The sequence below is a fragment of the Humulus lupulus genome, chromosome X (genome assembly GCF_963169125.1).
Source record: "Humulus lupulus chromosome X, drHumLupu1.1, whole genome shotgun sequence".
In the NCBI taxonomy this organism is placed as follows: Eukaryota; Viridiplantae; Streptophyta; class Magnoliopsida; order Rosales; family Cannabaceae; genus Humulus; species Humulus lupulus.
In genome coordinates, this window is record NC_084802.1 from 1,430,915 (window position 1) to 1,448,085 (window position 17,171).

Here is a 17,171-nt window from a genome sequence, read left to right on the forward strand (position 1 = left end):
TACCGGTGCATTCTTTTTCTATTTCGAAGCCTGGATAGATATAATCTCAAATTTTTTTATATGACGGTGTACATTGTACATATTTAGAATATCCTACAAACTTTCAAGAAATTCTGAATAGTTTACGAAGCCGAAAACAGAGTTCAAACTGTCAAATTTTACACGTGTACACAAAAAAACAGGCACGCGTGCAATAGACAATTTAGACCCTGTTTCGGTACCATAATTTATTCATAATTTCTTGAAAATTTGTAGGATGTTCTAGATAGCTATAATGTACACCATCATATAAAAATTTTTGGGATTGTGACTATTCAGGTGCCGAAATAGAAAAAGAATGAATCATTATGTAGTCACTGCTTATATTTATATATGTATATGTATATGGTTTTATTAATATTATTAGATGTATTCAAAGACCTCTGTGAATCTGATTATTATTATATCCGATCGAACAATATTAATTAGTTTGTCAGTTGTAATTTATTTTTATTTATTGGTGCTAAATTAACTATGCATATGTAATTATATGGAACTTTTTACGTATAGGAGTGTACATATATGACATTGTTTTTTTTTTTTTTTTGATATAAAATACCTAATTATAATTTATGTGTCAGAAAATAAAAGAACAGTAATTATTTTTATTATGTAGTTCTAGTGCCAAACGTTGTTTTTATATATTTGCAAACCACTATTTTCACTATATATACACCAACTCTATCTAAGTGCACACATATATATATATGGAATATTTATAATGAACACAGAACTATATAATATTAATAATATTACTCAGTGATAATAATCATATGTATATATACATAAAAATATATTCATAAGAGTATATTCCACAAAATAAAATAATTCTTTCTTATAGGAACTCTCTCTCTCTCTCTCTCTCTCTCTCTATATATATATATATATATATATTTTCAGAAAAAAAAAACATTATGATATCTAACATGTTTATATATGCTAATATCTAGTGGGAGACCATAAATTTTGTCCACAAAGAACAAAAATTATATTTTTTTTTAGAGGATATGTAAATGTCAAAATATACATAAAAAATAGTAAATTACAAAAATATATATTAAGTTTACAAATGAGATTACAACTTATGGATATTTCAAAAATAGAAAAAAATTCCTACCGAAAAAGCTCTCTAAATATATATAAGTACAAACATAATGAAACAATAAAACTAAATGTATTAAGACTCATATGACATGACCAAATGACCAATTATTTGGAAAATAACTAAGGACATAGCTAGTAGGCATAACCTACTAAAAAAGAAAAGATTATATAGTATTTTTTATAATTTTTTTTTAAAAAAAAATTCTTTTAAATTTATATAATTGGCCCTCCTTAAATTCTATTAAACATGTAAAATTAAATTCTCTCTGTCCCTGGTGAGGAAACAATGTTACATTTTTGTGTTTATAGACTCACAATCACTCAATTTTATCTATTTTTCTAATTTTTCCTAGAAAATGATGCCCAAATTAATTATTAATTGAATGCATCAACCAATACGGAATAATGATAACATTTGGAGGACCATAATAATAATGATAATAATAATAATTAATGCCTTGGTTTTCTTAACTTTATTTATAAAATTTTAGGTTTAGTTAGTACACCTCATTTTCTAATTGAATTAAAACCTTTTTTTTTCTTCATATTTTTTTAATATCTAACAAATTAACAACACAACAATAATAATAAAAAAAATGTGAAAATTACACCTAGTAGCCAATTTAAGTTAACCTCTTTAATTTTTACCCACCTTTTAAAACTCTTTGATTAATACCCAAACTATTAATGACTCTACCCATTATACAGTAGTCTAGTGGAACTGACAGTGGAATATTATTTAAAAAGGGAAGTAAATGACACGACAGAGGCAAAGATTGAGATTTTTACATTGGACTTCTAGTAGTGTTTTAAGGGTAATATGAGAAATGTGCTTAAAAAAGTGGGTAATATTCAACTAAATATTATTAGTAGCTATTTTTAGTTAACTAATCCTAAAACTGGCTATTTTTCAAGTTATCCCTAAAAAAATTATAAAATAGAATAGTGATTTTATTGTAAATTTTAATTAATTTTTCATATACTTATATGTGTAAGATTGTATCAAACATTATTTTTTATTTTATTAAGAAATTTTTTAATTTTTAATAAATAAGATGCATAATTTTATTTCATTTATTTTGTATAGATACAAATCATATACAATATAGGAAATATATAAAGTGTATTTATATATTTACATATTTATACGAGTAATTGGTGAAAATTGCTCTTTTTTAAAGTTATTCTGCATTATGGTCTAGTTTTGATAATTTTTTGCAAAATAGTCTCTGTCTAAAATTTCGATCAACTGTCTAAAAATTTCGACAAGCTGTCTGAACTGTCGAGTGTCATTTTACAAAAAATTATTAAAATCATACCAAAATATAAAATAACTTTAAAAAATAGATCATTTTGCCAACAACCCTATTTATATAGCCTAGTCACACCAATCCAAACAAAACAAAAAAAAGAGAGATTTCAATGAGGAAAGATATACACAAATGTAGATGTATAATAAGATCTAAATTTATTGTTATTGTTTACAATTTATTTAGAGGAAAAGAAATTACTTTTTTTTTACAAAGGAAAAGAAATTATTACTTTGTGTTGAGTTGTACTGAGATGAGAAACATGGAGAGTGATGTGTTGTGGGGGACCTTTTATTTTATTGTCTATATATGAATGTCGGCAATACTCTTTTTCAATTTTATCGTAGTTGGCATCTCTATAGTTTCAAACACATATATATATATATATATATATAGTCAGACACAAACTTCAAAAACACAATGGACAAAATGTCATTTTATTAATTTTACAATGAAAAATTGTCTTCTTATACCCTAATTTTAAAATATAAACATTCTATTTATATTTGTACCCAAAAATATATATACTAAATCTATTAGTTAATTAATTTTTAACATTTTTTTGCAATTTTTTTTTTTTTGATATTCTTTAATTTCATTTTATAGTTAATTTGAATAATTTTATTTTATCTTGTTTCCATAATTTTTTTAAAAAAAATAATGTATAATTTTTTAGAAAAAAACTCTTACTTTAATAAGATTTTATATTTTTAAAAAGATTTATTTAAATATATTTTTTTAGAATATGACAAAGAAAAAAATGTGAGTATAAGTTAAAAATATATATATTATATATTAATTTTTAATAAAAATTGAGTGTGGTGTCTTGTGACCAAAAGGGTTCTTAATTTTGTTTTGTAAAATTGTAAAAAAAAAAAAATAAACGGTTTTGTGAGCTCAAATTTTGAAACCTACCGTGCACGTGAAACCTTCGAATCCGGTCAGGTTTACACGTGCACTTGAAACTGAAAAACCTGACTATATTTTGAACGGGTTTCAATATCAAATTTCTCAAATCTAAATCCAAAAAATTAGAACAATGTTTACTTCCTCAAAACAAAATCCTACCTTCATAAAAATCATATATATAATGTGATCGAGAATGAGCGACTTCCATTCCTTTTCTTATTTTTATTTTTATTCATTTATTTTCATTTCGTTCCTTCCAAAGAAAAGACATTAAGACCTCAAGTGAACAAAATTGAAAACTGACACCTCCCTATAAAATCCAAACCTTTTTGATTGATTGAGTTGGCTAATAACAAGAACATGGGACATTTCTAGATGTGCACTACATGACAAAACCATAGTAATATAATCCATAAATTTTGTCAGTTTTTGAAATAGTGACATTTGAACAACCCAAGAATGTCTTCTTAATTTACTTATGAAACCCTAGCTAGCTAGTCAAGAGTAATAAATTTCAACTTCAAATAACTCCTATTTCCACAAACAAATCCACTTATTATTCTTGTCAAGTGGACATGTACAACAACAACAAGGTACATCCCCAACAACATCATCATTATTATTATTATTATTAGGATTTATATCTTTTTAAATTTTGTGTTTTGTTTTATTATTTGTTTGGATTTTATATTTTATAAAATTATTAAAATAGAACTCTAAACCCGATTTTGATTAATGTTTTTTCAACTAAAATTACAAATAATTTATCAAACTAACAATTCAGAACAAAAATAAAATCATTCTGCTTAAAAACTGTGTTGTTATATTCAATTTTTTCTTCATCAAAATTGAATTTAGGGTTCTATTTTAACCATTTTACAAAACATAAGGTCCAAAAAATAATTGATCAAAACACAGATCCAAAAAAGTATAAATTCTTTATTATTATTATTATTATTATTATACCAAATGGTAGAGACTAGAAATATTGTTCAGAAACATTAATATAATCTATATAAAACTCATTATGAATTGTCAAATCTATGCTTCAATTTATTAATATAATAATTTAATAAATAAAATTATCTCTGCATGCAATTATATATATTTATATATTATTTCTGCAGTAAAAATAGTTCTACGTACGTAGAACTCTGTATATAATGTAAGTATGAATAAAGCTTAAAATTAAGATCAAATCTATATTATTGTATTTAATTTAGTGTAAAACAATATCACATCATAATTAATAATATTTTATGAAAATTAGAACCGATATTCATATTAAAAAAAATCTACTTTAATTTTTACTAACTATTTTTAACTCTTATTTGAGTACCTAAATTTTCAATTAATATACCTATTATACTTCTTCAATTACATGTTTTTTTTTCTCCTTAAACATGCTACAATTATAATGCATTTCTAATTTAACTATAATATGACACAAATAATATACATTACAATAATACTCAAAACAATATGCTCAAATAAAGATAATTTAAAAAATCTCATAATAATAATAAATAAAATTCAACTAAATATATTTAATATCTAATTTTAATTAACAATCCTTCAAAATACAAATGAGCAGTTATCAACTTTTTCTAACAATATTAAATATAATTAAATCAATTTGCCGACATTAAAAGGGTTTATTCAGAGTGAGAGTGACCACACGTAGCATGGCCATAGGTCATAGCCTTTAAACCTTGGATAATGCAATTTCAGCCCTATTTTTTTTTATATTATTATTATGATTTAATTTAGTACGTAAAAGAAAACCGAATCAATACGAGAAAACTATGAAAACAAATCAATAAACGACAAAATAGTTCAAAACGACATAACTTATAGTAAGCTAAAAGTGTATATATGTGAAATCTTGGGAAGGTAACATATCCCATAAAGTGTTGACAAATTCTACTGCAAAACACTCAATCAATACTCTCATCACAACTGAAAAAATAAAAAGCATATATGACTCTTTTAGGTATTAGTATTATTTGTTTTAGTCTTTGATTTGTATTAGGTAGAGGTTCTTGTTTTTTTCAAACTTTCGAAATCTTTCCTAGGATTTCATGGAATCAAACTTATGGTCAATTTTCTTTAAAAAAAAAAGAAAAAGAAAACTCAATAGAATTAAAAATTATAAGAATGTCTATATGTAAGAGTACAATATCTTGAAAAAATAGAGCAACAATAAAGAAAAAACTAGATAGTAGAATGCTCATCTTCATTACAATGACTCTTTTTGTAAGCTTTGTGATGCTCTTTCCAATATAGGCGAACATTTGACCCGAAAAACCCACAAAACTTGCAAACACGCCCGGTTGCAACTCGAAAACCTATTTTTTGGAAAACCCGTCGGATTCGGGTTAAATCCGATCCGAACCCGACAGGAGTCGGGTCAGATTCGCGTTTGAAATTTGTTGAACTCGGGTTCGGGTTCGGGTTCGGACCCGAAACCTGAAAAATAGTATTTTTGAAAAAAAGTGTAAAAAATGATATTTTTGCAAAATTGGGCTTTTCGGCCTAAAACCCAATAGGCCCAGCCCAACCCAAAATCCAACCTGAAACCTCACAAAAACCCGAATTTTTCAGATCAATTTCGGTACCATTTTTCTCCACCCGAAACCTGCAAAACCCAAACCCAATGCACCTAAACCCGAACCCGATGCACCTGAAACCCGAAAATCCGACCCGTGTGCACCCCTACTTTCCAAAGAGCTATGTGCACAAGCCTAGCTAAGAGGGTGCTAAGAAGCTAAACATACCTCCTCGATTGATGTTGACAAAATTCTCGATAAATTATCATTGACAAAATGATTCTATTGGCAACAATATAACATTGCTAATGGTCAGCACTAGCGAAGACTTTTGTTACCTCACTATTTGCTTACCAATAGCGACAAACTTTTTTAGATTTTTAGCGATATTTTTTAGATTTCTAGCAAAATAAGTGTGTGCCAAGTAGATGTGACACACGAGTACATACGAGTAGATCACGTGTCACTCAACAACTTTAGATACTTAAGTCAAACAATTGATCATGAAAATAAATTAGCCTAATCGATTCGCCAAAAGGAGTTGTTGCACGAGAGTTTGACCCGCAAACACCTAGGCAGTTGAGGATGTAAGCCATATTTTTGTGTTGAATTTAGTTGTTTAAGTGGGTGTTAGGCAGTGAAAAATTGAACATGTCCATACAATTTTCTACAACCTTCATATCGGTTTATCTTGGTGGCGTTGGAAAGCTAAATAATACAATTTTGAGTTGTACGCGATTGTACGGGAATTAGATTTTTTTGAAAGACTAACACTCACAAAAATGAGGCTGGGAAATTTTTACATACTTTCAAATTGAATTATCTTAATGGTGTTGGATTAAGTGTTTCTTTCTGAATTTGCTTTACTAATAGCATGAGTTAATCTCTGCATAACTCATTTACTGCCAATAATAATCGATAGATAATCAATCTCTCAAATATTTCATTAGACATTTATTTTTTCTTTATATGAATAAACTTGAAGAACATGATATGTGCACATAAAATTTCTACCAAAACATTACACATTTTTGCAAAAAAAAAAATCAACAAACCAATAATATTGAGTCCACATACAATATTATCTCGAACAAATAAAAATGTCAATAGTGATTGGACTTGTTATGACTTGTTTCACATTTGTGTACTTGTAACGTTAGACCCTTAATTTCCTGACATAGTAGCTTGTTTGTCACTCAATTTTGTCCAAGAAAAACTCTGTTCAAAAAAATATTAGAGGAAATATATGTATTCTAAATTTTTTATAATGAATATACTTTATTAAAATTTAAAAATAAATTAATAAAATTCCTCGGGTAAACAAAACCTTAATAAATCATTAACATGGAAACATATAAGACTTGATACATTCAAAACTTACCACTTGGAGAAATCGTATACTGTCAAACTAAAAATTACAACATGAAAACCATATTATACAGAGAAAGAATGATATCACAAAGTGGGAGCAAAAAATTAATATTAAGGGTAAGGCTTGTTAGGTTAGTTCAGTGGTTAGATAAACCTCGGTCCGGTCCCATTCGTCGGTAGCCGAGACTCGTGTCTGAATGTTGTTGATCGGACTTTGCTCAGAAGAATAAAAAAACAACTGATAAGAGAAAGTATTTCCTACTTGGAACATTCCAAAACCGCGACTTTCAGGAATCGTGAGAACTTTGAACCATCACAACAACACGCTGCTTGCCGCTGTCGCTGCGGAGATTCTCTCCTTTTACTCCCATCTGAGAGAGAGTCAAAACATATTCAGTTGAAAATAAAACTTGGAATTTGGTCACTTTGACAAGGAGTGAAACTGGTGGTTTAGTGGACTAACACCCCAACCAACTAAGCACAATAAACTGGTAGAAGCCACTAGCATTCCTATTAGTGGATAATTCCCCAATTTTCTTTTAAATTTGATTCAATAAATAAATCACGAGGTAGTGACTTGTGGGTTTAACAAGTAAAAAGGAAAGATAAAACGAACTGTGGCCCCCTATGCATTGTAAAATGTCCCAAAGAAGCCTCTAGCATTCCAATTAGTAGATAATTCGACAATTTTCTTTTAAATTTGATTCAATATATCACGAGGTAGTGGCTTGTGGGTTTAACAAGTAAAAAGGAAAGCTATTTGGGAGAGATAAAACGAACTGTGGCCCTATACTGTATAAAATGTCCCAAAGAAGCCACTAGCATTCCAATTAGTGGATAATTAACACATTTTCTCTCAAATTTGAATCAATATATCGCGAGAAGTGACTTGTGCATTTAACAAGTAAAAATGAAACATATTAGGGAGAGATAAAACGAACTGTGGCCCTATACATTGTAAAATATCCCAAATAAGCCACGAGCATTCCAATTATTATATAATTCCCCAATTTTCATTTAAATTTGATTCAATAAATCACGAGGTAGTGACTAGTGGCTCTAAAAAGTAAAAAGGAAAGATATTAGGGAAAAATAAAACAAACTGTGGCCCTATACATTGTAAAATATCCCAAATAAGCCACGAGCATTCCAATTATTATGTAATTCCCCAATTTTCATTTAAATTTGATTCAATAAATCACGAGGTAGTGACTAGTGGCTCTAAAAAGTAAAAAGGAAAAATATTAGGGAAAAATAAAACGAACTGTGGCCCTATACATTGTAAAATGTCCCAAAAAAGCCTCTACCATTCCAATTAATGAATGAACTGACTGGTATAGTCTATTGTGCTTAGTTGGTTGGGGTGTTAGTGTTAGTAGGGGTGAAATTATATATGAGAGAAGATAATTGGAAGAGCTATGTTCTATGGGGAGTTGAGATCTCTTGAATACCTCATTGTTCTAGTTTGTTATCCTACTGTTCATTCAATAACAATTCTCATATTAGCCTATACTCTATGATTGTTCTACTTTCAACTTCTCTCAACTTTTTTTATTATCTTTGCTATTGCTTTGAGAACCCTAGTTGGGGTATATCAGAAACCAGTTGCAGAAGTTGGATTCGAAATAGCTGATTACCTCGAGAGAAATGTCTGGGGGGAACCACCGTAAGAGCACGCCAAGATGCACCACAGCAGGGATGAGCTTAAAGAGCATTGGAGTGGTTACCTGCAAGGGTTTTTCAGGGATGATTAGCAGAGAAAACAGTAGAAGAGAATCTCGCCTTGATTCGATACTCGAAAGTCCTAAAATGAATCCTTACCAGGCTTAGTGCTGTTGTCCCAAGAAGCAATAGATACAGTTTTCCCTGATTACATAAGATAGAGAAGAATTAGTGATGGTTGTAACAAAATTATAATTTCAGTTTAGATTACAAGTTAAATTACAGAATAAAACCTCGACTAGATGAAGGTTTGAGGCCCGACTAAGGAGAACAAAAGCGAATTCCCCTATTTGTGCCAAAGACAATGCCACCTGTGTACATGGACAATAACCACACATTGGTACTTGAAGAAAAGTGAAAAATAATAATAACAGTAAATTGTGGTAACAAAACTTACAAGAATTGAAGTTTTGTTGTTGTAACGAAATCCTTTGACAACCGATGCAATGATAGCTGTTTTTACGATGATGACCAATATAACGGATGCAAGCAATATGTCTACGTGATTCCATAGGAACTGAACATGGATCAGCATCCCAATGCTGGCAAGAAAAAGAGCAGCAAATAGGTTGCGAATGGGTTCGATCTGCATAAAAGAAAACCTTCACTCTGTAAATGAATTGTAAATCTCAAATTTACGACAATGGTGCTGGCCCTACAGGTTCATTAATTTTATGGCTTTTAAGACTTGAGGGAAAGAAAAAGGAAAGTTTTAAAAGAAAGGTAAAATCCTAAGAATTGTTGGTCTGTAAATAAACCCGAGCATCACATTATGTAAACCAGCAAGGGTTTAAATAAAACTACGAAGATCACACAGAAATTATTTTGAATGGTTTGGCACAAAATTTTCAGAAGGCTTACTTCTATTGGAAGATATAACACCTACATATCTTGCCAAGTCCAAAAATCAGTTTTCACCAAAAATTTGGTGTTAAACAAAATTATCAAAACAAGGCAAAATGTCTGCCAACTCCAAACTCAGTTTTCCCTTATCTTCTCAGTTGCTGTGTACTGTACAGACAAAAATGGATGTTTATCCATTTCACAATTTGCATTATTGGAGCAGATATTTTTCCACAAATCTGAAACAAGGAATTTTTGTGTAAGGATGTGAATTTCAACTATACCCGTGACCTCTAATCTACCTCGATTGGTAACCACTGCAGGAATACTACTATGAGGAACAAAACAAAAACTAGAGTCCACTTATCCCTAATTTCATCTAACCCTGACATAAAATGTATAAACTGTCTGAGCTATTACAACAAAGATAGTCATGAATAATAGCATATACTCGAATACAATATTTACAGCTATGCATACATCTCAAGAGTAGGAGTGAATAGGGAATAATTTATAATCTTACTTGTTCAAGAGTATGTGGAGCAAGATCAGTTGTAGATATCATCACACCAGCAGCAAAGGAACCAAGTTCTAGACTTAATCCCAACTTATCGCTACACTGCAATAAAACAGAATTTATAATGAATCTGACATGCAATCTACAAACTTAAACTTTTTCGAGCAGGTTACAATCCGACATGTAATCTATAACAGAAGCATCTCACAAACTTAAACTTTTTAGAAAGACCGAATAAAGGCAACGATCAAAGTTTTGGAAGACGTAGCTCAAGTATCTAATAAAACCAAATTATTCTACCTATCTATTTATTCATTCATGTACATATGTTTATATTTTTTTGTTTCTAGAGGTCGTCTACAACGTAACTATGCATAATTAAAAAACATTTTCTATATAGTTTCTCATACTTCAGGAAAAAGACCAAGGATCCATTTTTAATTAAGCAATAGTTAAGTTTTTTTCTGGATTTTTCTACTACCAACCACAAAACACCCTTTTCTCATATTGCTGACACAGCCTATGCTCAAAGTGATAATAAAAATCAGGATTAAATGTGGGCAGTGGGCACCACCAGCTCATTCTGCAAACTATACTAATAAAAACTAGAAACTCGCTGAAAAATTAACCAAAACCGCAAATAGATGGTACATGAAGCAAAAACAAACCCAGGCTACGAGCAAGCAGAATGCCACTGATGTCAATTGATAGAGTTCGTTGGTCTGCAAGTTGAAACTAATTGTTATAAGTAGACAATGTAACTGAACACACACCCAACGCCCAACGAGCTTGTACAATTGACAATCTCTGAATTTATTTCATTCAAAAGAAAAATATTACCTGTGATGATAAACTAATCATCAATTTTAGTAACCAAGGGAGAGCAGTGCGAGATATTATAGACAGAGCAGCTAAGAATGCAATCAAGATCACCAACCTGATTAAAAGTAGATGATCAGCTTATCCTTATCAAGTATCGAAGATACAGGAATGAGATTACTACAATCAAAATGTTGAAGGAAAAACAAAAAGTGTAATCAACACCACCCACTGGTTATAAGAATCTGATTGCTATAAATAGTATAACCTAACCAATATGTAAACATGTTACCATAGAGAATGAAAGAGAAAAAAAAAAGTAAACAAAAGGACTGGTTCGGTACAAAACCTTAATAGTATAATCTAAAAAATACACTCATTTTTCTTGCTCTTCTATCCACATAAACCAGAAGTGATGAATACTGAATTTTGTTTTCCAGGTACTAATAAGTTTGCCATAGTCAAGCTGTTAAATTTCAAAGTTCCTACACATATTGATTAATTCAACTGTATAACCTAAAAAAAACAGTATGAGCAAAACTACAATATTTTCATAAAGGACAACCAAATGACAAAACTTACAATTTGGCCATTGACAGAAATCCTTCAAGAACACCAGAAGTCCCGCCAAGAACTGGAAGCAAAGCAAAAAGCAATCCCACAGCACAGTCCTGGAAAACAAACACTTCTCAAAACATTTCCAGACAGAGAGATTGTAAATATTTTACTTGACCATACTCCATATTTTTTCAGGACCTGAAATTTTAAACCCATAACTCAAATTATTTGAAGTCCATAAAAAGAGAAAAGTTTTAAATCCTACACACCTGGAGGATTAGGGTGCCTATGGTGACTTGGCCATGAAGGGAATTTGTAGTGTTTTTCTCCATCAAAAACTTCAATACCTTATGAAACAAGAATTCAACTTTTCAGTAACAATACTACACATCCAGGCAAGATAAATGAACTGAAAAAAAATAAAAGTAACAAATAATAAGGTGCACACATGCATGCATGAAACAATTTTTAGGTTACCACTGCCGTCGAAGACATTGACAGAAATGCACCAACGAATACCCCCTCCGAAGTTTTACCACCACACAACTGAAAAAAGAAACATTTAGTCAGTGTATGGAAAGTACCAGCTACCATGGCTGATCACTGACCACTTGGAAACAAGCTCAAATGGTTGAGAAGTGTCAAGGAAGGTAGACGTACTTCCTAGATTAAAATTTAAAGTTCACCCACAGAGGTTCTGTCCCATTTATATAGTCTATATTCTATCCTAGCCTACCTTCTTTGCAGATAAAAGTACATTTTTTTTCTTATCCATAGTGGCTTTTAGTGAAAACAACACTACATGAAGTTTTTCATTAAGTTTAAAAGAGACAAGGTGGAAGACACAAATATAGCAGAAGTAAGAATACCAAACACATACCGATACTGTAATCCCGCAGAGGCACATGAATAGGAAAATTTGGAGTAGACCTCCTAGAATAGCAACGGCTCGAACAACTTTCAGCTAGAATCACAAAGTAATAGTTTAGTTACTGTTATAACCTCTCAAAATGCATAGAGAGGGAGAAGAAATGAAGGAGCAAGAAAATGGCTAACCTTTGTTGTCGAGAAGTCTAAGCCCAATGCAAAAAGGAGAAAAATTACACCAAACTGAGCCACTGTTTCAACCTACAAATAAACCATCATTTAAAGGGGAAACAAAGCACCATAAGCTAAAACCATCATCACACCTAATCTTTTATGTACAAAAGCAGGAACTATATGTATCTATTAGCCCAAACTTTCCTATTCCATTCTATGCCTAACTAATTAGGATGAAACCAATTGAGATGAATACTTATAGAACTTAACATGCCCTCAGTGCCTCAAGTCGTTTGGGTGTGTGAGTGATGCAGGGTTCAAGTCCTGTAACTGTCTTATAAAATACATTTTTTATAAGAAACAAATTATATATATTTATATATATAAACACATGAACTTAGCATTGCCTGTTACATGAATAAAAAAATTGCGTTTTCTAAAATTGAAATAGTTAAATGACGAAAGATGAATGATGAGTGCTTTAATATATGAATCATTGTCCGAAAGTGCTTTGATTGTCTATATAACAGAAAGCTGGAAAAAAACCTTGCAAGCAGAAACATACTTGCACCATTTCACTGATGAAGTTAAATCCTCCAGGACCAATCAAAGATCCCGCTAGCAAATACCCAGTAATAACCTTCAGAATGCATAAAAATAATATAACTGAATCAGAATATATAAACACCGGATTTAAAGTTGCAATTAATCAGTAAGATTCATAGGAAAAAGGCAGCCAGACCGGTTGTCCAGCACAAGCAAAGGCAATCCCACCACAGGTTGCAGACACAATAACAACTACCAAATCTGATATCAACCTGCAAAGCAACAAATTGAAGAGTTCAGAGTTCAGATTATCTTATAAAGTACGAAGAACAAACTTCACAAAACGAGAAACAGTAAGTCAACCTCAAATCTAGCTGCAGCATAGGATACTTTGATTTAAAGTTTGATATAATGAAGACATTGTCCTGAGAGAGCCAAAAGGATAGAGAAAAAAGTGATATAGCATTTTATAGGCAAGAGAACAAAAACCCGCGGCATATATATAAATATATACATTCTTTTTCCAAAGAGGCAACCTTACCTTCCGATCTATCAAGGTTGGGGTATCTTCTGCTCTATTTTCATTATCCAGATTGAAGACATCTTGAAACTGAAACGACCTAATCATGACACAAGTGAGTAACACAATCGATGATGCAGGTGCTAATAACAGTAATAACCAAGGTTGACCACTAAAAAGTACATATATATATATAGGACAATTTTTTTATAAGTGCTTCACTTTAAGCCCTACCAGTGGGACTCTCAGTGTTTCTCAACCCGTGAACAGTTTTCGGCGCGATTTTTTTATGACCGTGTATATTGTAGCTATTTAGAACATCCTGCAAATTTTCAGAAAATTCTAAATAGTTTGCAGTACCAAAAACTAGGTTCAAACATGTTGTTTTCCACTCGCATAAAAAAAATTAGTCACGCGTGCAACATATTTGAACTTAGTTTTCAGTACTGTAAACTATTCGAAATTTTTTAAAAATTTGCAGATGCTCTGAATAGCTACAATATACATGGTCATAAGAAAAAATCGCGTCGAAAACTGTTCACGGGTCGAGAACATTGAGAGTACTACCGGTAGGGCTTAAAGTGAAGCCCTACAGGAGAATTACCCTATATATATATATATATTCATTTAAGATAAGAGCACGTACTTTTCCTCTTTTGTCTCATTTTTTTTCGACTTAACTCTTGCAACAGTCTCCAGAACTGCCTGATAAGCACAAAAATGAATACAAAACACACATTTAGCTAGAACAGGTGTTAAGCTAAAGGACAAAACAAGTGACTAAGATAAGATTTGAATAAATGAAATTACATCAAATTAGAAACTTTAAGACTCATACACAACAATGGTAATGTGATATTAATTTGAGGAAAGTTGTAGTAATAAATGAGTTATTCAACTATACATGTCATACTTCTCATGGTTATAAACAAAGATTGGAAAGAAGGGAATTGTTTCCATTTTCCATTCACCCTTGTGTTTCACCATATATAAGGTATGATTCATTCCCAAATCTTATTGAGATTCTTATTATTGGGATTAGATAAAAGTAAAAGATCAAAATTAGAGATCCAGTAACACCAACCTGTTGCCCTGAAACACTGTTGTTAAAACTCCCAGCATCATTAGCTGAAATACAAGTATCACAAGTAAATAAGGCATTCATATATATATATATATACATGGTAAGAAAGAAGTGCTGTTCCTTTATTTCACAATTTCATGTAATTTATATTAATTAAATCATTTCATATCACAAATTCTACGTTATTGACTAATCGAACCATTTTCTTCGAAACCAAGCAAAAGCATTTCAATCCGACAAACAGAATCTTCTAAGAATTTTCAGTAGACTCCAATTTCTTAGAAAAGCAAACGAAGCATCAACTTTAAACCCTAACTAAATCCGAGAGAGAGAGAAGGGTCGGTTGGATCTACAAACCTTCATTTTGGTCATTCTCCTTGAACTCATTCTCCAAAGCTTTATCAATCATATCAGCGAAACTACCTTCTTTAGGTTTAGAGCTCGACGCATTCAACTGAGTGAGATTAGTCTGAAGCAACAGATCCGATTCATCTGCAACAAGCAAGTTCTCGCTCTCGCTCTCGGTCGCGGAAAGAGCAAGCAAATCCGAGCAGAGAAGAAGAAGCAAAGTCGGAGCCAAGATCGAGTAGAAGCCACTGACCGAAGAGGAAGACGAAGAAGATCTTCTCAACAACATTGCCAATAAGACGAAGACCACGCAAAATTAACAAGTAGTAGATAGAACCAATCAGCAGAGGTTTGCCTGAGCTGAGCTTCAACTCCAATTCAACAATGGCGGATATGTATGTATGTATATATATATATATATAGAGAGAGAGAGAGAGAGAGAGAGAGAGAGTGGTGAAATTGAGAGTGAGAAGGTTATATCTAATCTAAGCAAGTTGTGGTCATAATGATTCTGAAGTTAATCAAAGGGAACAATACATATATATATGTATATATAACGGCGTGTATGGGTGTATGAACTCTGGAATAATCGCCGTTGAAAACTGGCGGTGATAAAAGAAAAGGTAATAGTTTTATAGGAATGAATTCAGGTGAGGTGGGTGAGAGTCCAATGGAGGTTTGACTTTTTTGACTTTGACTATAATTGTAATTTACTCGAGGTAAGATCGATCGGCTATGTTTTTTTTTAATAAAAAAAAAATAACGGATCCAACAGAACAACATACGTAACAGTGTACGGTTAGTTTAGGATTTTAGTTTTAGATACGAGAAACGGTTCGTTTCGAAAAGGAAAGAAAAATGTACTTTCTAAAAGAAAAAATACATAAGAGGAAGAAAACAAAATTAAGTTGATATTTTTTTTTTGAAATATAGCTTTTTTCTAAGCAATATATTTTCACATAAAAAAAATATTGGGTAGGTCTAGGGTGCATTCCCTAAAAATGGGTATGTTGGTGCACCTTCTCCAGTATTTTTGATATTATGATGATTTTCAATGATTTTTTTATGACCATATATATTATAATTATTTAAAGTATATTGTAAATTTTTAAAAAATTATAAATAATTTATGATGCCGAAAATAAGGTTCAAATAGTTTGTTGCACGCGTGACTATATTTTTTTCTTATGCACGTAAAAAATAACATGTTTGAATCTTAAAAAAAAAATTGAAAGTTTGCATGAAGTTTTGAATAACTACAATGTACATGATAAAAAAAAATTGCACCAAAAACAGAAAATGGGTGCATCCGTGCTCTAGAATTTTCTAAAAATATTAATAGCTAAAAATAAGAAGTGATTAGATCATAGTCAAATTGAAATTTTTGGGTGTTTAATTTTAAATTTTAAATATTATTTTTTATGATTTGGGATCTCTTGGGACCCTGAACATAGGTTTATTCTATCTTAGCTTCAATCGATTTCGAGTATAATCTTAATCATTTATCATCGTTTATCGTAATTGTATATTTTGAAGGATTATATTGTACCTTATCATATTTAAAAAATAATTGCATATTATTAACCCTTTTGGGGTGGTAAGTAGAAGTGAGCATCGCTCGGTTTGGGCGGTTTTTTCATAATATAAAATTCAGAATTTGGTTTTTTTTCCGGATTGGTGCAATCCAAAAACCGACCGACCAAACCAGTTAAAAGAAAAAACCGACCGTTTTGGGCCGTAGTTTGGTCGGTTAAATCCACCAAACCGAATTTTTTTTTTTTTTTTTTTTTAAAGTTTTAGTTAAAAAACTAAAATTTTTGGATTGTTGGAATCCATTTTTGTGCATTTTTAAATTTTAAATACATAGAACATAATTTCATATTTTTTATTT

General features: G+C 30.8%; 1 protein-coding gene across 1 annotated transcript; it reads right to left on the reverse strand.

The window, feature by feature from the left end:
• Nucleotides 1-7,228: 7,228 nt before the first annotated feature.
• LOC133803267 (K(+) efflux antiporter 6) lies at nucleotides 7,229-15,880 on the reverse strand. Its single transcript, XM_062241240.1, has 20 exons — nucleotides 15,290-15,880; nucleotides 14,933-14,976; nucleotides 14,495-14,553; nucleotides 13,870-13,948; nucleotides 13,692-13,753; nucleotides 13,525-13,600; nucleotides 13,348-13,422; nucleotides 12,798-12,869; nucleotides 12,622-12,705; nucleotides 12,219-12,287; nucleotides 12,011-12,088; nucleotides 11,766-11,854; nucleotides 11,205-11,301; nucleotides 11,033-11,086; nucleotides 10,371-10,466; nucleotides 9,402-9,590; nucleotides 9,238-9,315; nucleotides 9,104-9,148; nucleotides 8,920-9,009; nucleotides 7,229-7,653 (listed from the first exon to the last, which is right to left on the reverse strand). Exons 1-20 carry the CDS (start codon nucleotides 15,567-15,569, stop codon nucleotides 7,570-7,572), a joined length of 1,800 nt encoding a protein of 599 aa, XP_062097224.1. The 5' UTR covers nucleotides 15,570-15,880; the 3' UTR covers nucleotides 7,229-7,569.
• Nucleotides 15,881-17,171: the final 1,291 nt, after the last annotated feature.